Source organism: Trachypithecus francoisi, unplaced genomic scaffold (assembly GCF_009764315.1).
Source record: "Trachypithecus francoisi isolate TF-2019V2 unplaced genomic scaffold, Tfra_2.0 Lachesis_group6, whole genome shotgun sequence".
Taxonomy (NCBI): domain Eukaryota; kingdom Metazoa; phylum Chordata; class Mammalia; order Primates; family Cercopithecidae; genus Trachypithecus; species Trachypithecus francoisi.
This window is the reverse complement of record NW_022681471.1, coordinates 28133003-28155680: the sequence shown is the minus strand read 5'-3', so window position 1 is coordinate 28155680 and position 22678 is coordinate 28133003. Positions and strand designations below refer to the sequence as shown.

General features: G+C 60.8%; 1 protein-coding gene across 1 annotated transcript; it reads left to right on the top strand.

Moving 5' to 3' along the window:
- The first annotated feature begins 289 nt into the window (after positions 1-289).
- BGN (biglycan) lies at positions 290-14771 on the top strand. Its single transcript, XM_033201680.1, is given in 9 exon segments — positions 290-588; positions 9977-10225; positions 10512-10614; positions 11123-11346; positions 11809-11919; positions 12110-12203; positions 12326-12464; positions 13489-13633; positions 13636-14771. Coding segments are annotated over 8 exon segments (1104 nt in total). The 5' UTR covers positions 290-588; positions 9977-9987; the 3' UTR covers positions 13686-14771.
- Positions 14772-22678: the final 7907 nt, after the last annotated feature.

The window sequence follows — 22678 nt, the reverse complement described above, 5'->3', positions numbered from 1 at the left end:
CAGCAGGCTCAGGACCAAATTCCAGGGGCCACTCACGGGCCTAGCAGCCCAAGGCCGCCTCCCCCTCGTCTTTCTTCCATCTCGCTTTCCTCTACCTGGCGAGATGCCAGCCAGCACCTCAGTGTCCCCATCTGGGCAGTGGAAAGTTTGACTCTCTGGGTCTTGTTGAGTGAGGTGAGTGTGTCCGTTCCTTTGCTGTCTGCCCCAGGCGGGGGAAGGAGGATGGGGAGGTGGTGGGGGCGAGGGGCGGGGGCTCAGCTAGTCCAGCCGTCTACAAGAAAATTGCTCCCTTTGAAGCTGCCAGGGGGGCCGGGAAGCCTGCCCCCTCCTGCCCGCCGCCCTCTCCGCCCCACCAGCCCCCTCCCTTTTTTCCTCCCTCCCCGCCCTCTCCCGCGGTCCCCTCCCGTCGGCCCGCCTGCCCAGCCTTTAGCCTCCCTCCCGCCGCCTCTGTTCCCTCTCTCCACAAACTGCCCAGGAGTGAGTAGCTGCTTTCGGTCCACCGGACAGACCGGACAGACAGACGTGCGGACGGCCCACCACCCCAGCCCGCCAACTAGCCAGCCTGAGCCTGGTGCCTCCCCTCTCCAGGTAGGGCTCCTGAGCCAGGCCCACTCCCGCCCTGCACTGTCCGCACTGTCCCCTTGCTGGCCTCAAGCTGCCCCCTCAGCAACCCAGAGATGCCTCTGGCTCTGCTGCCTCCGCTATCCCAAGCCCTGGTCCTGCTGTCCCCAGTGCCCCGAGGGTGTCCACGGATTTCCCCAGTGCTCTCTGTAGGCTGCTGGTCCATGCCCCTTCATCGCCACCCTGCGGTCCCCTTGGTCCCTGTCAGGCTTCTGCCTCGTCTCACCACCTTCCAGGCACCTTTCCCTCACCCCTTCCTCTCCCTCTCCCTTCTGACCTTGCTCTGCTTCATCCAGCTCTTGTCTCTCTGCCTCCCACTTGGGGTCCGTCTTCTTGGTTGCCACCCTAGAGCGTGGCTGGGTGACTGGCACCCCAGCTTTGCCAACGGCCGTGTTTCATCATTGCAAGTCCAGGCGCATGCTCCACTCCCTCAGCCTTGCTCTGCCCAGGCGCCTCCTTGCTCTAGAGCTTGGCACCTGGCCTGGGTTGCGTCGGGTCAGGGAGGACTGCCCAGCACCCACTGAGCTCAGCACCCAGGAGCAGTACTCCGCTGCACTGCCCGAGGCCAGTCCTTAGCATGGGCTGAGAGACTTGGTTTCCCAGGCACGCCCCAGGCACCCTGCCCAGATATTCCTTACTCACCCCCAGGTTAATGCCCTGCCTGTACTTCCTCTGTGAGAAGTATGGGTCCTGGGAGCCCTGGCTGCAAGGGCCCTGACTGGGGCTGCCTGGGTGACTCAGCCCTGTCTGTTTTCCAGGACCCCCTTGGACGGGACTCAGAATGGATGGGGAAGGGAAGGAGAGAAAATCAGGCAACTGTGCCATGTTCCCCAGGGCGGACCTGGCTTGGGGTCCCAGAAGGGCCTGCCAAGGGACCCAGGAGAGGGAGTGCTCTGGAAGGCCCAGGGAGAGGAGCGCCCCGTCACTGCCCCGTGGGCTGGGCTGGGTGCCTGAGCGCCTGCTGAGCAGAGCAGGGGACCGAGGGACCTGCAGGCACAGGACACATCAGTCTCCAGTGGTCTGTCTTGGTAGGCAGGTCTCTCTTCTGCTGTCCTGGCCGCCAGACTGCTCAGGTCCCATCCTCAGGGGCTCCTGTTTCTGTGTCCTCGCCCCTCCGTGTCCTGCCAGCTCTCTGCCCTATAGCAACTAATTGGAACTGAGACAAGCTGGAGATGCTCAGCGCCCCCGCCCCTGTGCCAGAAAGGCTCCCGGGGACCAGCGCCCAGGGGTGCAGGTGAGCACCTCCTGGTGACACCCAGCTGCCTGTGCCAGCCGCACCCCAGGAGAGCTGGTATATGAGCAGGGGTGTCTTGGTACGGAGCATGCCCATGTATGGCCACTGTGGGCCAGCATAGTGAGTCTTTGAGGGCAAGCCCATGTGGGTGTATTGAAAGGAAGATGCAGGGCAGCCTCCAAGCCACCAGGGCTGGGTGGTGGGAGCAGGTTGTGAGCCAGGGAGCGCAGAGGGCTCCCATGGCAAGCTGGCCAGCTGTGGGTGGCAGCCCTGGCCTCCCTGGCCCACCTTCAAGCCCCAAGGACCCAGGTGGCAGTGGGCATTAACCCTACCACCGCATAGATGGGGAGTCTGGGAAAGGAAGGGGAGTGTTTCCAAGGCAAGAATGAGTTTCCTGTCTTTAGCAACATTCCAGAGTCACTCAAACAAAGCTATAGCATATCCCTTTCAGTGACAGCGCCAAGTCCCCAGAGGAGGGGTTTGTAATGAGTTCACACTTGACAGTTAGCACTCAGAGCCTTCAGCAAGGGCTTCGGAGTCCTTGCCACCCTGTATAGAGGTGGGATGGGGACCTCCCGCTCTGTTGTCTCCCGTGCTTCCCGGGCCCACCCCCCAGCATCTCCAGCCAGAATCCCCAGCACACATCCCACCCGCAGGCCTAGCCCCAGTCCTGGAGCCCCTGGAGCCCCACCTGCCAGGGCCCCTCCCCTGCCTTGCTCAACCCCCAAGACTCCTGATTGTTGGAAAGGTCTTCCCATGCCCACCACGACCTCCTCCCACTCATCTGTGGGCGGGAGAGCTTCGTCCCTGCCCCACGTTGCTCCCCTAGCGTCCAGGCCCACCACCAAGCCCCCGACAGGCCTGGGAACCGCACTGGTGGGTGGGGACACACCAGCCGGGGGTCTTGCTCACACCGAGGGGCTGGGGGTGATGGTGGCTTTCCCAGGGCACCCTGCCTTGGGCTGCAGGCCGCTGGGTGGGCACCGGCTCCCTCAGAAGGCAGCCCAACCTGGGATCCTGCCGCCGGGGCCTGGGGCGGTCAGTGCCTGTCCTCTTCTGCTCAGATGCTGGGCTGGGAGAGCCGCGGCCACAGCTCGGCCGCCAGATCATCCCTTCTGCAAGGGTTACAGGGACCAGTTGTGGGGGGCGTGCAGAGGGGCTGCGCTGTGGGGAGGGCGCGTGGCTCAGTCCTCCTGGCCTGTGGCCTGCCTGGCCTAAGTGGCCTCCAGGACCCATGGCCAGGCCCTTCTCCAGCCTTCCAGAAAGAACCAGCTTCCCAGGGTTCCCTGGGGAAGGCCTGGGGCCACCTCCTCTGGAGGGGTGGGGGCTATGCTTCATTCCTCTTTCCCTAGGTCCCCTCCCCGACCTGGAGCCCACAGCCAGAAGCCCCTTCTGGGACTCTAGACTCCCGGAAACCACCCCAGCTGCCTCCTCTGCCGTTTGCCTTCTTCCCCCGCCCCATGATGGCTCTGCGTCAGAATAGCCTCTGGGGCTCTGGGGTGGCTATGGAGGGGCCGCCAGCCTTGGCTCTTCCAAGGACTGCAGAATCCTCCCCCTCCCAGCTTCCCACCTGCGCGGCTCCGATCCCAGCCAGCCCGAGGGGCAGGGTCAGGTCCCGGCTCCCTGGCAGGCCTGGTGAAGGTGCTGCCCATTCCCATGGGGCTTACTTCTGAGGCTTAGGGGCCTGGGGCTCTAGCCAGCCTTCCCGCATGGAACTCTCCCGGTCCGCTGCATCTTAAGCCTGAGCTCCACTTAAACACTGGCCTGAGATGAGCTGGAAGACCAGGGACCCAACAGACTCTGTGGGCCTCTTGAACTTGCCTCTGCTGGGCATCCCAGTCCTGTTCGGTCCCTGAGGTGTTCAAATGGGCCAAGGGGAGCATAGTGGGCAGACCTGGGTGGCCACAAGATTAGAAGGCAGCCCTGTCCATGGAGACAGGGGAAGTCTGGGAAGCCAGTGTGACTTCTATCCTCTGGAAGTCTGAGTCCCTGCTTGGCCTTGACTGCCATCACATGGGTCTTGGAGGCTGCCCTCATGCAAGGATACACACACCCATGGGAGCCCAGCAACCCTAGGAGCCTGAGGCTAAGCAGGCTGTGGGCCGCCCTGGCTGGCTGAAGGAGGCTAATCCCAGCCCAGCCTGAGCCCCCGGCAGAGAGTGGGTTGCGGCAGGGAGGGGCTGCAGGAAACCCTCCTCTCCCCTCCTGGCCTTGGTGGGCCTGTACCAGGGAGGAGGGAGGCAGGGCCCCAGGGTCTGGGGAGCAGGCCAGGAGCATCTTCCCTGGGGCCCTGAAGTGCCGCGCCTGGGGAGAAGATGGCTTTTCCAGGAGACGCCCCTGCAGACAGAGGCAGAGGTGAGAGGCTGGGTGGGGGCTGCCCCGCTGGCTGCGTTGGGGCTGAGGACGGGCTTCTGGATCTGTGGGCCTTGAGAGCTGCTGATGGTGGCATCCAGAGAGAAGGGCCATGCTTCCAGGGGAGCTCCCTGCACAGCCCCGAGAGTGTGAGGCCTGCCAGCTTTGGGGCCTGTGGCACTGTCTGCAGTGGGCAAGGACACAGACGGACAGACAGACAGTGTGCGCAGTCCCAGCTCCGCTGTTTCCTCACTGTGTGGCCTTGGGCAAGAGTTTGGGGCCAACTCCCTGAGCATCAGTTTACCCTTTCATCAAGTCTTAAGAGTATCACTTCCTTCTTAGAGTCAACGGGGGATGGCAGGGGACTAAGTAAAGAAATCACATGAGTCCCCTGCTCTGCCTCTGACAGATGACAGCATCCTCCCTTTCCCTTGGAGACTCTAGCAAGAGGCCCAGAATCTCTTCAGGGAGTGGGGGGAAGGGGGCGGGCAGCAGTATTCCGCATGCAGAGGACCAGGAGCGCACGGCAGGAAGGGCTGAGTCCTGCACTCCGCCGACTGTGGGGACAGGTTGGACCTCGACATGGGCACCACAGGTTGCAAAGGGCTGGCACAGAGATGTGGGAAGTGGCTGGGCGCATCAAGGGAGAACTCCACCCTTGTCCCCACCCTGCCAGAAAACCTCTGGAAAGGATTTGAGCAGCAGATGAGCCGGGGTTTCCCAGCCGCTCCACACGTGGCTGCAAGGGGAGCAGACACCCAAGCGTGGCTGCCTGAAGGGCATGCTGGGGCAATGGCAGGGGCTTGGAATGTGGCTGGGGTGCACAAGGTCCGCCCCTCCCCACTCCAGCCCCCAGCCCCTCAGGCAGCCATTCCCACAGATGAACGCACACAGCAGGCTTTGGCAAGGCCATGGAGGTTGCACATCCCCTCTCTGGTTGATGCCCAAGTGCAGGCTGGAGCCATCAGTGGGGAGGGACTGGTGGACTGGGGCCTGGGAGAGTGGCAGGGGGCAGGCCAGGTGTCAGCCGGGGCACAAGCAACTGGCTGCTGATTGAAACTGGGCCCAAAAGGCTTTGGCAGCCAGAGGGGAGGGAGGAAGGGCACAGTCCCGGGGACCCTGCAGGGCTGCGTGCAAGATGGCACGTGTGTCAGAGTTCAGGTCGGGTTGCTCAGGGGGGCAGACGCCCAGGGCTGAGGCTGCGGAGACAGCGTCTGGCGTCTGCCACTTGGCAGCTGTGAGCCACACCGTCTGCAGGCGAGCTCCCAGGGCCCGCCAGACCTCAAGCCCTGCTCCCGCCGCCCTTGGCCTGGCCTGAATGCCTGGCACGGACCCTCCATGCTCTCAGAGGCTGCCAACGCATCTTGTTTGGCTGTGACCTCGAGCAATCCAGTGCAGAGGACTGCGCTGGCTTTCAGAGGGGCAGACAGGAGGGCCCTATTGGGGTGGTGGCGGAGGCTCCAGGAAGCCCAGCCTCCTCCTCACTCACACCTGCGGTCGCCCAACCTGGGGCTCATGCCATTGCCGCTCCTGTCCTTTGCTCTAAAGAGGTGGCATCCAGGGAGTTCAGGGCACACTTTGATGGGGCTTGAAACCCTCCCTGAAGTCCCTGAGGACACATCCAGGGAGGCCAATGCAGGGAAACTGAGGCCCAGAGGCCTCAGTTGTGGTGATGGAGAGTTGAGGACTGGAGGGACTTGCTGTGGGTCTCTCAGGATCTGACTATGGGGTATTCCTGCTTCCTGGCTGGGGGCCTCACGTGCCTTATCTCTGTGTGGATATATGTGTATGTAGGTGTGTGTGTATACATGTGTATATGTGAATGTGTATACATGTGTGTATAGATGTGTGCATGTATGTGTTTACATATGTGTATGTGTATACGGGTGTATGTGTGCATGTGTGTACGTGTGCATGTATGCATGTGTGTACGTGTGTATAAGTGTGTATATGTGCATATGTGTATGTGTGCATGTGTGTGTATAGGTGTGTGCATGAGTGTGTGTGTACGTGTGCATCTGTGTATGTGTGTTTATATATGTATACACGTGTGTATGTGAATGTGTATACATGGGTATGCATGTGTGTGTCTAGGTTTGTGCATGTATATGTGTGTGTACATGTGTGTATAGGAGTGTGCATGTGTCTGTGCATGTATGTGTGTGGATGTGTGCCTGTATGTGGATGTGTGTGGATGTGTGTACATGTGTGTTTTGTGTAGGTGTGTGCATGTGTGTGTTCACGTGTGTGTGTATACGAGTGTGTATGTGTATGTGTGCATCTGTGTGTATGTTTGTGTGTGTATGTGTATACGTGTGTGTGCATATCTGGCAGGAGGGAGGGGCTCGGTGTGAGGTGGTGGGGAGAAGGCAGGGGCCAGGCTTTGGGAGGACAGCTGAGCCTATCCATCTCCAGAACCTCCCAAACTGCCACCCCCAGTCTCGGGCATTCAGGCTGTCACAGGCCCAGAGACATGGCTGGAGCCCCTGTGGCTGAGGAGCACAGCTGAGAGCTCAGGGCCTAGAAGCGCCAAAGCTGAATTCCAAGTCAGGCTGAGTGATTTGGGGGAAATGAGAGCCTCTCTCTCGGCCTTAGCTTTTGTGTCCATAAAATGGGGATATTCATCGTGCCAGCTCCAGGGGATCCTTCCCCCCAGGCTCCCCTGGCTCCCTCTGGCTTCATGGGCCCCTTGCCGCCTCCTGTGGGCTCAGACACAGAGCCTGTCCCTTCCTCGGGAGCGGTCTCAGTTTTGTGCCAGTTCTTTGAGGGGAAATGAGGGATGTGCCGGGAAGCCTGCCCGGCCCCCACTCCTCCAGCCTGCCCACTGCTTGGGCACAGCCATGAGCCATAGAAAGCCAGCCAAACCTTGTCCTTCGCCTCTGTCACGGGGCCCGAGTGTGTGGGCCTCCCAGCCCTCAGCCTCCCTCCCTGCTCCGAGGGAACCTCTTCCCCTTGCCCCCTTTTCAGTCTCTTGGAGACCCCCCAGACATCCTACTATATCAGGCAGCCTGCCTTCAGAGTCCTCGTCGCCCCACGGCTGGTCCTGGGAACCCACCTGAGACCCCGATGACCAGTCTTGCCGTGACTGACAGCCCTGCGCCTGTTGCCCCCTCCCTTGGTGGAGGGCCCGATTCCCTAACAGGAGTGCCTGCAGGGAAGTCCCAGCTCCTGGGGAGACCCCTGGCCCCGGGGCAGGAGTCCCTGTAGAGTCCTCCTCCAGGCCAATGCGCGGTCCTGGGGCCTCCAAGCTGGCCATGGTCAGATGGTCCTCTGTCCCCTCAGCCTTCCCCAGCCCCTCCCCACAGCCTTCCCTAGGCCCAGCCAGACCACCCCAACCCCACCTGTCCAGGTGGACTGCCCACCCTGGAGCTTTCCAGGGCTCTGGTGGGGCGTTCCAGCCCTGACTCACTCTCGCTGGGAGGTAGCGGCTTTGGCAGGGGCATCGGTAGGGAGGGGCAGGGCAGTCTCCTACCTCCCCCACTCCATCTTGCTCTCCTGCTTCCATCCTGCCCTTCCTGTTCTCTCCCACTGCTGCTGCTGCTGCTCCTCCTCTTCCTCCTCCTCCTCCTCCTCCTGCCCCCGGGTGTCCAGTGGCACTGGGAGAGGGTCCCGCAGTGGCAGCAGGCATCAGAGGCCCTGCCCTGCCCTGTCCCGGAGGAAGGGAAACGCCATCCACGTAGGTGAGTGTTGAGCCTTCTCCCTACTTGGGGGCCAAGACCCTCCGGGGGGCTCCCCTAGGTCCTGCCGGACCGGCCTGGGGCTGGCAGGCCCTGGGTTGCAATTGGGGTCTCCAGGCTCAAAAGAATGAGGGAGGCTGGGTGCTGCCCCAGCAGGGGCCTCCTGGTGACCCCGGGGTCAGCATAAAGTCTAGCTCCACATGAGGGGGAAGCTGAGCTAAGCCTTGGGCTCTGACTCCTACTTTGCAGTATGGCCCAGGGCCTATGGGCTCAGGAGGGCTCTGGGGCCAGTTGCGGAAAGGCCACTCCACTGGCCTGGCAGCCGCTATAGCCACAGCCTCACCACAGGCCCCTCTGTCCACGGGTGTGGGAGGGGGCATGGGCGGCTTCCAGAGGGGATGCCAATGCAGAGGGGACGCCTGCCAGCAGATGCTCCCTGGAGCACCCGAGGAGCTGCAAGGGGGCGACAGGACAGGCCTCCATCCCAACCCTCTCCTGGGATTGATGGAACTGGAGGCACAGTGCTTGTGCTCAGACCCAACCTAGCCCCGAAGTGGCGTCAGGCCCCCGGCCGCTGGCAGCAAGGGACCCAAAGCGGCAGCCCCCATCAGCCAACCCAGCCCCCAGGTCAACTGGGGAAGCATCGGGCAGGGCGGGGCTGCTCAGAGAGTGCTGGCCTAGGGGGCAGAGCCCCCACCTCCCCACGGCCTCCTTAGACCCCTGCAACCAGCAGCTGGGCTTAGGGGGCTCACCTCGCCCTGCTGGAGCCCCAGACAGCCCCTTCCCAGCTAGTACTGGCCCTAAGTGAGGTCTCCTGGGCGTGTGACTGCTTCAGGTCTTCCAGAGGCCCTTGCTGCCCAGCTAGGCTCCCTGTCTCCAGATGCACCGAGCGCCACCCCAGGCTGGGTGGCGAGCAGGGCAGGCATGTTTATTCCCACTTAACAGATGGGGAAGTGAGGCTGGGGTGAGACTGGACCTTTGCCAGGCAGTCAGGGTGGATGGAGTGGTAGGAGAGCCCAGGGCTCCAGCCTCTTCTTGTAGGGCACATTCCCGGCTGCCTCTGGACGGGAGACCGTGTCTGATGAGGAGGAAGGAGGCAAGCAGAGTGGGTGCTGGCGGCAGGCTCGGGCAGGGCTGCTTCCCCTCCACTCCCACCTGCCGCCTCGGCCTGGGGGGCCTCAGGCAAGCCTGACCCTGCCCCTGCCACCCTGGCGGCAGCCTGCTCCCCTGGGGGGCCTCTCTGAGCTGCCGAGGCTGTGGGCAGGGAGGAAGGGGGGGAGCACATCTAGGAGCTCCGGGCTGTTTGAGCCAAGGCAGCGTGTGTGGGGGGCGGGGGGGCTGGGGCGGGTGGTCCAGAGGAGGAAGCCAAGGCCCAGGGGCTGTGTTGGGGGCGCCATGGCCTCCACCTCTCGGGTCTCCACTCAGTGCTGCCTCAGCCAACTTTGCTCATGGCCTCAAAGGACACCCCCTCTTTCTCCACCCTGCCTCCCTGCCTTGGCCTTAGAGGGTCTCTGAGAAACGTGGGCAGGGTGGAAGGGGGGCTCAGGAGGTAGGAAGCAACTCAGAGTTGCCAAACTCAACTAACTTCATCCACGCTGTGCCTGAGCCCAGAACTCAAAGGAAGGATTGGCCCGGGAGGAGGCCACAGTGGCGTCCAAAAAGTGGATCTTCAAAGCCCTTGAGGGCCAATGGCTAGGATTCCTCCTCCACCCCCTCCATGCAGCCCTCACGGATGCCCCTGCCCTAAAGCAGGCTTCTGGCAGACTCAGAGGTGTGGGGGCCTGCAGACTTGCTAATGAGGAGACATTTCATCGCCTGATTAAGCCAAGTCCTGTCCGGGATGGGGAGGGGGATAGTGGAAGGGGTGAGGGGAGTGGAGTGCAAGGGGCACCCTCCTTGCCAGCAGTATCCACTCCCTTCCTGCCTGGAGCCCTCTGCCCACACTCCGCCCTCTCTGCCTCCTGCCCCAGGGTCTGGCCGTCCCTGGTGAGGGATGGGAACGCAGTGCCACCACACACACGGAACACTAGCCCCTGGCATGGGGAAGACGGGCGGGTGCTGGTGCTGAGGATCCCTCTGCCTCTTCCCCCAGGCCCATCCGCCATGTGGCCCCTGTGGCTCCTTGCGTCTCTGCTGGCCCTGAGCCAGGCCCTGCCCTTTGAGCAGAGGGGCTTCTGGGACTTCACCCTGGACGATGGGCCGTTCATGATGAATGATGAGGAAGCTTCGGGCGCCGACACCTCGGGCATCCTGGACCCGGACTCTGTCACACCCACCTACAGCGCCATGTGTCCTTTTGGCTGCCACTGCCACCTGCGGGTGGTTCAGTGCTCCGATCTGGGTTTGTCCCTGAGTGATGGGGAGGGGCATGCAAGGAGGCACAGGTGCAGCCTGAGAGCCCCTTCTGAGGGAGGCACATGCCGGTCCTGTGGGCTGGTGGCGAGCATGATGTGAGTGTAGGAGGGGTCCAGCCGTCTGGCTGTGAGCTGTGCAGTTTGCGCCCACTTGTGGTGGCATCCCCGTGTGCCCGTCGGTGTCGCGTGCGTGTGTCCCTGGGCCTCCCTGCGGTGGGGCTAGTTGGCTGGATGGCTCCAAGTTCATGCTGCTGGTGGTCGTGGGGCCCCTAGGTCTGAAGTCTGTGCCCAAAGAGATCTCCCCTGACACCACGCTGCTGGACCTGCAGAACAACGACATCTCTGAGCTCCGCAAGGATGATTTCAAGGGTCTCCAGCCCTCTACGTAAGGAGCTGGGAGGAACCAGCAGGCCTACAGCAGGGGGCAGAGGTCCGGGTGGGTGCATGTGCATGGACATGTGGGTATGAGAGGAGCTCGGGGACCCGTGGCTTTCAGGGTAAAGCCTGGAGCCAGCCGTGATGGAAGCTCCCAGGCTTGCAGCTCACCCATGTGGGGTTGAGCAACCGCAGCTGCAGGACTGGATCACTCAGCTCAGCTCCCTTCGTGACTGAAAACGTTTCATCACATCCATTCCTCCCAGCAACAGAGGAGAACGGATTTCATTGTAGCCAGTGTATGTGTGAGGAAACTGAGGCTTGGAGCGGCAAGGCAGTGGTGGCACTGCTGAGGCTCAGGGCTGGGCCTGGGTGCTGTCTCCTGCCCTGCACTCTGCTCACAAGCACGGACTGACCTCCTCGAGGCCCAGTGGACTGGGGAGGCACAGGAAGGCAGGAGGGAGAGGCAGGTGGGGCAGGGAGTCCGCACCTTCACCTCCTCCTTCCGCCCTGCTTCAGGCCCTCGTCCTGGTGAACAACAAGATCTCCAAGATCCACGAGAAGGCCTTCAGCCCCCTACGGAAGCTGCAGAAGCTCTACATCTCCAAGAACCACCTGGTGGAGATCCCGCCCAACCTGCCCAGCTCCCTGGTGGAGCTCCGCATCCACGACAACCGCATCCGCAAGGTGCCCAAGGGCGTGTTCAGTGGGCTCCGGAACATGAACTGCATCGGTGAGCTGAAAGCCTCCCAGAACATTCCAGAGCCTTGTCTCGGGGCATGGGGAAGGGAAACCAAGGGACACCTTTAGAGGCTCGGTTCAAGAAAGAGTATGGTGAGAACGGTCAAAAGATAATCCATGAATTTCTTGGCAAATCCTCTATGCAGGCTATCACCATGGCTAAAGAGAAGACTGGGCCAGAGGGGCCGGGTGGCTTCCGGGTGGCTTCTGGGAGCCCTGTCTGCATCTCTGGCACTCCTCCCTTTCCTCTTGCTGCCCCTGGAGCTAGCAGTCCTGGGGCTAGCAGTCCTGAACAGCTAGGAGTTTACAATTAGCCCGGTAAATTAGCAGAACTGCTTTCAGGAGATGGGAGCAGCTGGCAGTTAGCAGGGCTCACCACACTAGCCTGGAAATGACAGGACCCAGGGCTGTGCAGGACCACCAGGCTCCCGGGCTAATGAGGTCTCTCACCTAGAGATGGGCGGGAACCCACTGGAGAACAGTGGCTTTGAACCTGGAGCCTTCGATGGCCTGAAGCTCAACTACCTGCGCATCTCAGAGGCCAAGCTGACTGGCATCCCCAAAGGTAGGAAGCCCACTCTTCCTGCGCACCTGCCTGCCTCAGCCCCAACGGCACAGATGGCCAGGGTGGGGGCTCTGGATAGGCCTGGTCGACTCAGGGAAAGGCTCAACAGTCCCCTCCCACCACCTGGGGCAGAGCTAGGGCCCCTGCCCTCAGCACCTGCATTCTCCCCCGTGCCCTCTTCTCCTGGCAGACCTCCCTGAGACCCTGAATGAACTCCACCTGGACCACAACAAAATCCAGGCTATCGAACTGGAGGACCTGCTCCGCTACTCCAAGCTGTACAGGTGAGGCCAGCCCGTACTGCCCGAGGGTGATGCCAGAGTCCCTCAGTGCTGTGTGGCCCCTCGCGCCCAGCCCACCATCCTTCTCTCCAGCCTTTGAGTCCCTGTCATTCTCCCACTCACAGGCTGGGCCTGGGCCACAACCAGATCCGGACGATCGAGAACGGGAGCCTGAGCTTCCTGCCAACCCTTCGGGAGCTCCACTTGGACAACAACAAGCTGGCCAGGGTGCCCTCGGGGCTCCCAGACCTCAAGCTCCTCCAGGTGAGAGCTGGGCGTGTATAGCCAGGTTCCCTAAGGCTGGGCTGGGGGAGGCGTGCATGTCCCCAAGCAGTCCCTCAGCCCCTTGGCCCTCCTTCCCGGCCAACTCTGGGCATCTGCAAAGGAGCGGTCTTGATGCTCCCAGCTGGTGCTGAGGAGGCAGGGAGCAGGGGCTCCATGGTAGATACAGAGCAAGGCAGCCCGGTAGATCTTGGACCTGAGGGTCTCCAGGAGGGTCGGACACCAGAAAGATGTGGCAGAGTCCAGGGAGTCAAGAAACTGTGGGTGTGGGGGTGTACTGATCCGTGCCAAGATAGCGACAGCCCAGGGCAGGAAGTAGGCTGAAGAGGGGGATCACGGTCTTGCCTGGGATTCTGTAGGGAGCTTCCATCCCTGGCCTGGCCCCCAACCAGATGGGTGATCTTGGTCTTGCCCAGCCCTGCTCCATCCACACGTGTTTGGAGCACCCCCATCTGCACCAGCTGTGAGCCAGCACCACGCAGGCCATGCCCATGATGGGCCGAGAGCGCCCTCTAGTGGTCATTGTCATGTTCACTAGCACTGGGCTCCCAGCCCAACTCAGCAGACGCCTTGCCTGCCCTCCTCTGCTCCTCTCCGAGACAGCAAGACAGTGACTCCAGAGAGTTGGAGGGGCTGCTAGAGGGCGAGCTCCTCTGCTGACTGCCCCATGGAGTGTGAGGGTGCTCCCCCGAGGGTCAGGCCACCTTTCCTTCACCTCACACCACCAAACACACCCCTACCCCAGCCCCACCCCCACCCCCACATGTCCTCAACCTGCCCCACCTGAGACCCTCATCCTGGTCCCTGGTCACATCCAGTGCCTTAATCCTGGCTGACACCCACACAAAGAACACGCCCATGCCTTGGTTGTTCCTCCCAACAACAGGGAGCCTCTGGTGTGGCCCTTGAAGTAGGGTGCAGAGGTAACAGCAAAATGCCTCCTGGAGGCAGCGGGCTTGGCATGGAGGGAGGGAGGCCTGCAGTGACCCGGCCCCTCTGCCTTCAGGTGGTCTATCTGCACTCCAACAACATCACCAAAGTGGGTGTCAACGACTTCTGTCCCGTGGGCTTCGGGGTGAAGCGGGCCTACTACAACGGCATCAGCCTCTTCAACAACCCCGTGCCCTACTGGGAGGTGCAGCCAGCCACCTTCGCTGCGTCACGGACCGCCTGGCCATCCAGTTTGGCAACTACAAAAAGTAGAGGCAGCTGCAGCCACCGCGGGGCCTCGGTGGGGGTCTCTGGGGAACACAGCCAGACATCCTGATGGGGAGGCAGAGCCAGGAAGCTAAGCCAGGACCCAGCTGCGTCCAACCCAGCCCCCCACCTCAGGTCCCTGACCCCAGCTCGCCAAGGGTGCAGGTGGGCTCAAGGTCTGGCCCCCATCACATGCTCCCTCCGCCTCAGAGCTGCCCCTGCTCTCCCACCACAGCCACCCAGAGGCACCCCATGAAGCTTTTTTCTCATTCACTCCCAAACCCAAGTGTCCAAGGCTCCAGTCCTAGGAGAACGGTCCCTGGGTCAGCAGCCAGGAGGTGTTCCATAAGAATGGGGACAGTGAACTCTGCCAGGGCTGTTGCACCTGTCCAGACACGCATGTTCTGCTCCTCCTCCTCATGCATTTCCAGCCTTTCAACTCTCCCCACTGTCGCGGCTCCCCTCCGCCCCCTTGCAAGTTCATGGCCTGTCCCTCCCAGACCCCTGCTCCACTGGCCCTTCGACCAGTCCTCCCTTCTGTTCTCTCTTTCCCCTTCTTTCTCCTCTCTCTCTCTCTCTCTCTTTCTCTCCGTGTGTGTCTTGTGCTTCCTCAGACCTTTCTCGCTTCTGAGCTTGGTGGCCTGTCCCCTCCATCTCTCCACACCTGGCTTTGCCTGTCCCTTTCTCTCCACACCCTCTGGACTTCTGCGTTGAGCTGGGTCTGCTTTCTGTCTGTCCGGCCTGCACCCAGCCCCTGCCCACGAAACCCCAGGGACAGCGGTCTCCCCAGCCTGCCCTGCCCAGCCCTTGCCACAAACCTGTACAGTCCCAGAGGAGGCTGGAAGTTGGAGGCCCAGCATCCTTCCAGATGACACCATCAAGGAGGGGAGCCTTAGGCCGGTCAGGCCCTGGCCCTTCTGCCCCAAAGAAACAAGAGGCCCCACATTCCGCCAGAGTCCCAGACACCGTTTTCATGGAACCCCCTCACCGCCACTGGCGGCTAGGTCTCCCCTTTCTTCTGGTTCAGTGCAAGGAGGGGCTGCTTCTGAGGTCGGTGGCTGTCTTTCCATTAAAGAAACACTGTGCAACATGGCTCCGTGCGCTGCTCCTGTGGCGGCCTGGCTTCTCCATGCCCCTCCTGGCCCTTGGGCTCCTCACCCTCAGAAGAGGGGCCCCGTCATCCTCAGGTCTGGGCTAGCCGGTTTCCCCTCCCTCCTAGACACTCATGGCCCCAGCTGTCCTGAGACAGGGCTCCAGAATCCAAACAGGCCTGAATGGCACCTGCCCTCTCAGCGTGGAGCATTTGCCAAGAGCACACAGACTGCAGGCACCAGGCTAGAGCCTGGAAATCTAAGCGGGACCCGGGCTGCCCAGCTCCATGGAGTCTAGGGTTCACAACGAGGCACCATCAACACCCAAGGGGTAACACAGGAGGGACGGGGCCCCATGGAGCCAGGGCAGGGTGCTGTGTGCACCCACTTGCTCTGGCCTGGCCTTGGCTCCCCAGCCAGCCCCCTAGCAAGTCACACTGTGCGCCAGGAAGCCGAGTTCGGGCTGTGAGGCATTGGCACCGCTCCAGAGAGAGGATCCAGGTCAGCTGCATGCTGGGGACACAGTCGTCCTGGAAAGGACAGATTGGAGGGGGACAGTCTCCAGAGCAACACCTACCACCTGTGATTTTCCTTCGGTCCTGCACGGAGAGCCTCAGAGCAGGTGGCGGAACCTGGGGCTTCCCTGGGCAGCTCCAGGCTCCCAACAGCAATAGAGTGGGCAGGGCCCGCGTGAGTCACAGCCTGGCACTGTGTGTTGGCTCCTCGCACATAACTGTGTCTTTAAGCCTGGACTGGCACTGGGGCACTGGCGTTCCCAGGTTTCTCCTTCCTGGGATAGGAGTTGCCACGCAGTGTGGTGGCCCAGTGATAGAATGTCACCATCAGCGTCATAGCACTATTCTGGGCCATGTGCTCCACGGCCTGGCAATGTCTGCTGAGTTGGGCAGGCGTGGTGCAAGGGAACTGGCCAGGGGCCAGGAGTCAAGGCTTCAGGCAAGTCCCCTCACTGGCTGGGAGGAGGAGCAGCCAGCACCACGGCCTGGCAGACATGGAAAGATGGGGCTTCCGCCCATTCATCTGTGAGTGAGTCTTGGGGCACTGGCTCTGTGTTCAGTGGGTCCAGCACATCCCCCATGAATCTCTGTCCACTCTTCCTGCCTCCCTCCCATCCCTCCTGTGCCTCGTTTCCTCTCTGTCTCCCTCTCATTTCATACACCTTCATCACACCCGTCCTCTGCATGTCCCAGCTCGGGGCTGCAGTGTGGGTGGAGGACAAGCTAGCGGGACGAGTATGATATAGGTGGTCAGTGCAGAGGAAGGCATCCTGTGGGCTGCGTGCTTAGTCCACACAGCAGGGAGTGCCCTGCAGGCAGCACACACTCTGCCTGGACGGGGTGCCAAGTCCCCCAGGCAGGAGCCCAGAGCTGGACAGGGTCACAGCCTGCAAGGGCTTCTGGGTCATGGTGGAAGGTGAGCTCCATCCTCAAAGCAGTTGGTCCTGACCACAGTGTGAAGATGAATCACGTAGCCTCACTCCACCGCCAAGTGTGGTAAAAACTGTTAAATAATCCTAGCCAAGGTGAGACTGATTTGGGCTTAAAAAAGAAAATGGCTGGGCGTGGTGGCTCACGGCTGTCATCTCAGCACTTTGGGAGGCCAAGGTAGGAAGACTGCTTGAGGCCAGGAGTCCAAGACCAGCCTGGGCAACACAGTGAGACCCCATCTCTAAAAAAACAAAAAACTAAAAAATTAGCTAGACATTGGGGCACACACCGGTGGTCCCAGCTACTCAGGGGACTGAGGAGGGAGGATCACTTGTGCTGAGAAGGTTCTCCCTGCAAACTGCCAATCTCCCACATTTATTTGCAAGTGGCTTGGAAAGTAGGACTGTGCTCAGGGCCCCAGCTGTGGCACAGAAGGCCCAGGGTGGACAACAGGTGGGCTGCAGGTTCCAGTCCATCTTTGCTTGAGTAAGATCCCCTGAACTTGGGGACAGATTGGTGTAGTGTGAGAACGGGGTTGGTTGTGATGCTCCCTGGCCTGGAGAGGGGAAGAGGGCCCTGAGGACCCCCGACTGAGGGCCAGAAGCATCCCGGAGCTGTTGGAAGGCAGCAGGCGTGGGCTTACACACGTATGCACGCACAAACACACGTGCACACGCACACAAATGCATACACAAACACGCACGCACACATGCACACTTGAACACACAAACACAAGCACACAGAAACACAAACATGCCGCACAAACACATGTGCATACAAGCACGCACAGCAATGAAGGTCACAAAGCCGCTTCCTTGGGGAGTGGCTGTGGAAGGCGCGGGGCCGCAGTGGGGCCATTTCCCAGCATTTGCTGCAGGTCAGGTGCCTTCTGGGCACAGCAGGGCCCAGCCGGAGCCTAAGCCGAATCCACTGCTAGGGTTTAGACGAGTCTGGGCTTGCCAAAGGGACAGCAAGCCAGACCTTGGCAGACTGGGCCCACAATGTGGGCAAGACCCCTGAGGGACACGACCCCTCCTTGGAGGGCTGCAGGGGCAGGTGGCAGGCCTGGGAGCCAAGTCAGAGGGGCTGCCCTGAGGAGTTGGCAGTGGCCTGGTCTCCAGGCTCTGCTCCCACAGGCTCCAGCTCTAGTCTCGGGAGGCACGGACCACAGGAGGAGGCCAAGCCCCTGCCTGCCACTCTGGACAGCCAGGGCAGGGCAACATCGCCAGCAGAGAGACCTTGTCTCCCTCAGCTTCTGGGAGGGCACAGCCTCTTTGGCGCCCTGGAGAACCCTGGGCACTGGGTGCTGAAAGGCCCTGATGCCTGCTGCACATGGGCAGCCAGGGCCCAGGCAAGAGTGCCCAGGGGACTATGCTGGACCTGCACTGGCAGGAGTCATGCCCAAAGAACCATCTGTCTCTCTTACACACACACTGACACACTCACACAGTCACACTCACACACTCTCACACAAGGGACACACAAACTCACACTCACAGACACACACACTCACTCACTCACACTCACACACTCTCAATCACACTGACACACACAAACTCACACACACACTGACGCACTCACACCCACACACACTCACACACTCTCACACACTGTCACACACAATCACACACTCACAAACTCACACACACACTGACGCACTCACACCCACACACACTCACACACTCACACACTCTCACACAATCTCACACCGACACACACAAACTCACACACACACGCACTCACACCCACACACACTCACACACTCTCACACAATCTCACACCGACACACACTCACAAACTCACACACACACGCACTCACACCCACACACACTCTCACACACTGTCACACACAATCACACACTCACAAACTCACACTCACACACACTCGCACACACACACTCACACACACACACTCTGCATTGCCAGAGCCTTCCAGAACCACCAGGCGTGGATGTACTCAAGCCAAGCAGCCCAAGAAGCCTGTGTTGTGCTGTGGGCAGGGCTCTGCCAAGCTGGAGCTCCTCAGTGGCCCAGCTGGGACTTGGATGAGTGGCCCGAGGCCACTGTCATGAATAACCACAAGCCGGGTGGCTCACCACAGAGGACATAGACCCTCTCCCAGTCCTGGAGGCCAGAAGTCCGAAATCCAGGTGTCTCAGGGCCACACTCCCCCAAGAAGCTCTAGGGAAGGCTTCTTCCTGCCTCTCCCAGCTCCGGAAGGCTCCAAGTGTCCTGGGCTTGTGGCCACCTCACTCCACTTTGCCACTGCAATCACATGGCTTCTTGTGGGGGGGTGCATGTGAGTGTATGTGTGTGCATGAGTGTGCCATATGTGTGTGCGTGCATGTGAGCATGTTTGTGTGTATGTTTGTGTGTGTGACTGTGCATGTGTGGGGAGTCTGCATGTGTGTTTATGTGTGCAATGTGTGTGTATGTGTTTCTGTGTCTGTATGTGTGTGTGTATGCATGTGTATGAGTGTGTGCATATGTGTGTGTGTGTGTGACTGTGCATGTGTATTTTGGGGGAGTGGGTGCATATGTGTGCATGTGTGTGTATGTGTGTGTATGTGCGTGTATGTGTGTCTCTGTGCATGGGTGTGGGTGGGAGCATGTGTGTGCATGTGTGAGAGTGTGTGTGTGTAATCTCCCCCTTATAAGGACACTTGTCACTGCATGCAGGGCTTGCCTGGATAACCCAGGATAACCCCACACCTCAAGATTCTTCACTTGATCACATCTGCAAAGACCCTATTTCCGAATAAGGTTGCATTCCGGTTCTGGGGGTTGGGACAAGGACACCTGCGTGGGGGCATTTTTAGCCTGCCCCTGGGCTGCAAGTGGATGTGGGCTTGGTCTCTGAGGACTTGGGGAAGGGCCTGGGACCTCAGCCAGGGAGACAGTGGGCATGAGAAGACGGGATGGGCGGCCCGGGCCCAGCCAAAGGGGCCCTCACTTCAGAGCTAGCCAAGGCATTGCTGTCCCAACAGTGGCAGGAGGGACCTGCACAAGGAGGGGGCATGGACTAGAGGCCCAGGAGAGAAGGGGCCTGGTGACCGGGTAGAGGCCAAGGAGCCAAGAGAGAAAGCAGTTGTGGGAGGGGAGCGGGGACTGAAGGGGCTGGAGGCAGGTGGAGAGAGAGAGGGGTGAGAGTGGGGATGAGGCGGCCAGGAGGGGCGGTGGGGGCAGCTGCTGAGAGTGGGGTGCTCTCTGTGGCTTTTGTTTCCCAGGCAATCATCGGCAATGTGGAAGAGTGTGGTGGGGACAGAGGCCTGGTGTGCCCTAAGGAGGCAGGTCCAGGGCATGGTGGGACAGGCTGGCTTGGGACCTGGGAGGGAGCTGGAAAGCAGAGTGGTCTGGGCCTCCCTGGGTTTGGCTCCCTAAGTACTTCCAGTGCAGAGGACAGGACTTGGTGTGTGGGAGAACTTTCTAGTAAAGCTCCCACCTCTTTACTGATGGAGGACCCAAGAGGGGCTGGCCAGTGAGCAAGGATCACCAGTGACACTGGCAGCATTTGCCTGGCACTCAGGTGTCCTCATTCCCAGGCCTGGGCCCTCCCTCCCAGCTTCAGGGCTCTGGGCTGGGAACCAACAGACACAAACCACAGAGAAAGGACCATCACCTTACCTGGCCATTAGCTGTCTAGGGGCCACAGTTTGCTGAGGACAGGGGACTTCCATGAAACTTTGTTCCTTGGCCATCTGACCTTGGCCCCAGTGGGCTCATCACAAAGGTATGCACCATGGCCAACTCTTGACTGGATTAGCCATGAGCAGTGCCCTGGGGGCCCAGGGACAGAGGCAAAGTGGTGGGGCAGGTACCCCTGCCTCAGATTTTCTCCCCCAAACTTGCTTCTTCCCCTGACCAGAGAGGGCCTGTGCAGAGTCTAGGGTCAGAGAGTAGGGAGGGGAGATGCATAAACATCCAGCCCAGACAGCAGCTGCTCCAAGCTCAGGGAGATTCCGCCATGTGGATAGCAGCCATCAGTTAAATGAACAACCTCCATCCCCAGGGGTGCTCAGTATGTTCCCTGGTCCCCGAGGGAAGACAGTGACGCAGCCCAAAGGGAGTCTTCTCTTCTTGTCAGCTCTCACAGCCACTCCTAAGCCTTTAAGTGTGGGTCTCCCCAGCCCCACACCTGCCCTCCCAGAGCTGCCCACACATGTCTGCTAAGAGGTGTTTGTCTTCAGCCAGGACCCACTCCTTGCCTAAGGGATGCTCCTGCTGGGGGCCACCAAAGGAGGCCGGCTCAGCAGACTGCCTCTGCCTTTGCTCACTCCAGAGCAGGGCCCTGGGGCCTGGGATGGAACGACATGACCCCAGGAAGCCTGCCACAGTGTGGGAGGCCAAGAAGGAACACGGCCTGAATGTGCCGGGAAAGGGAGACCACGGGCCCTCAGGAGGCACTCCTGTGCTCACAGCTCCCCTGCCCTCCTGTGGTGTCTGGGGGCATGGGGGGCAGCTGGCCTCCCGGCCGGGGGCCAAAATCCAGTTTACAACCTGCTCGGGGTGGGATCCTGACCTCTGGGCCTCCACTTCCCCATCTGGAATGTGGGGTAGTAAGAGGAGCGACTCCAAGATGGCAGGGCTCTCGCGAAATGGCCAGAACTTAGCTCATGATAACTTTCCAGCATGATTGGGGCTTGCTTTAGTCTTGATTTTTCCCATTTGGGGCAATAGGAAGTCACAGACTGTGTATGTGTGACAGGGGGATGTCCCCATGGCAGCTCTGGGCCCTGAGGAGCACATGCCCCAGGCTCAGGAAAAGCTGCCTCAGAGTTGGCGTGGAAGGGGGACTGCATGAGTGTGGAAATGAATATGTGTGAGAGTGAGTGTGGGTGCAAACCGAGTGGGGAGTGTGTGTGTGAGTGTGACTGTGAGCAACTGTGTGTGTGTGCATGTATGTGCCCGTGTGTGCTCACTGGATGAGTGTGTGAGTTGTGTAGGTGTGAGACCATGTAACTATGTGTGAATCGTTGTGTAACTGTGTGGGCCACCGAGCTGGTGTGGGTGAGGGTGTGTGAGTGAGCACATGTGACTGTGAGGATGTGTGTGCGTGAGATTGTGTGTGCATGAGTGTGTGAGTGCGTGTTTGTGTTGGTAGGTGAGCGAGCATGAGTTCGTGCATATGAGCAGGTGTATGTGTGCATGCATGTGAGTGGGTGTGAGTAAGCATGTGTGAGCGCACATGTGAGCAGGTGTCTGAGTGTGTGTGTGCGCGAACCTCAGCCCACACTGAGAGGTGCCAGGGGCTTGGCCCTGGCTCTGGGATGCCAGATCTCACTGGCTTTCCACAGAACCAGCTGCTTCCTGTGGAAGGGAGGAGCAGTCTGTGGGGTTTGTGACAGTTCCCTGGTAGCAGGGGCGGCAGAACCTTCCTGTCCTTTTGGTCCCTAGCACAATGGTGCCTCCTCAAAGAGGCCTTCCCTGAGCCGCCAGCAGCCTCTTTCATGGCTCCCCATCAATGGGGTTCCATAACCCCGACCTCAGCGGTGTGAGCACATTTGCCATCTACCGGCCACTCCCTGCTTTGTGGTCCCTGCTGTGTCCCCGGTGTTCAGCTCTGGTCTGGCACACAGCATGACCAGGGCCTTCTTTGTCCAAGGCAAGAAAGAATTCAAGGCTGCATCCAGCCTCTTGCACCTGCCTCAGGCTCCCGCCCAGAGCCTCTACCTGTGCCCCCGCGAGCATTCTCTGCTGGCTGCTCAGAATGCTGGCAAAGGCCGGACCTGGGGTCAGAGGCCTCCACTGCCCCTGGAGCTGGGAAGCCTGGGGGTCCACCGGCAGGCACGGGGGTCTCTGTCCAGGTAGGTGGGAACGCGTGCTTGTGGGCTTGGACAGGTGTCTGCACTGGGGTTTGTCTGTGTGTCTGTCTCCACTCACACCGGGGATGTATGTGCCCCTGCGTGTCTGTCTCTGGTGCCCACCTGTGTGCAGTCTCTGTGTTCTGCCTAACCGGTTCCCGTGATAAGCAACGGTGAGTATCTGTGGTAAGCGCCCTTCCTCTGGGTAGACGCATTTGGGCACCTGTACTCTCAACAGGTAGTGTGAGTTTGCAGGAGATCACCAAGGCCTTGGAGCCCACCGAGGCAAGACCCAAGGACCCCACGCTACACATCAGCCACCCGGCTCTGTGCCCCATTTTACTGTTGGGCAGTGGTCTGGAGAGGTAGTGGCAGCCTGGTGCCCCAACCGCAAGCTCAGGGTGCTCTCTCTGCACTCACAGGTGCCATGGTCCCTCAGTTTCCATCCCCACCCACCCTCACTCGGCCAGTGCCCTTTGGGGGCAATGCCAGGCCTGGAAGGGCAGGCACCCCCGCGCGTCCTGGGAACAGAAGGGCACGCACCAGGTGCGTAGCACCAGAGCCCCGAGGCCCCTGCGCCGCGCACCGCCCCCCGCGCCCGCTCCCTCCTCCCTCCCTTCTCCTCACCCAGCTCCCTCCCCCTCCCCCCTCCCTCCCTCCGC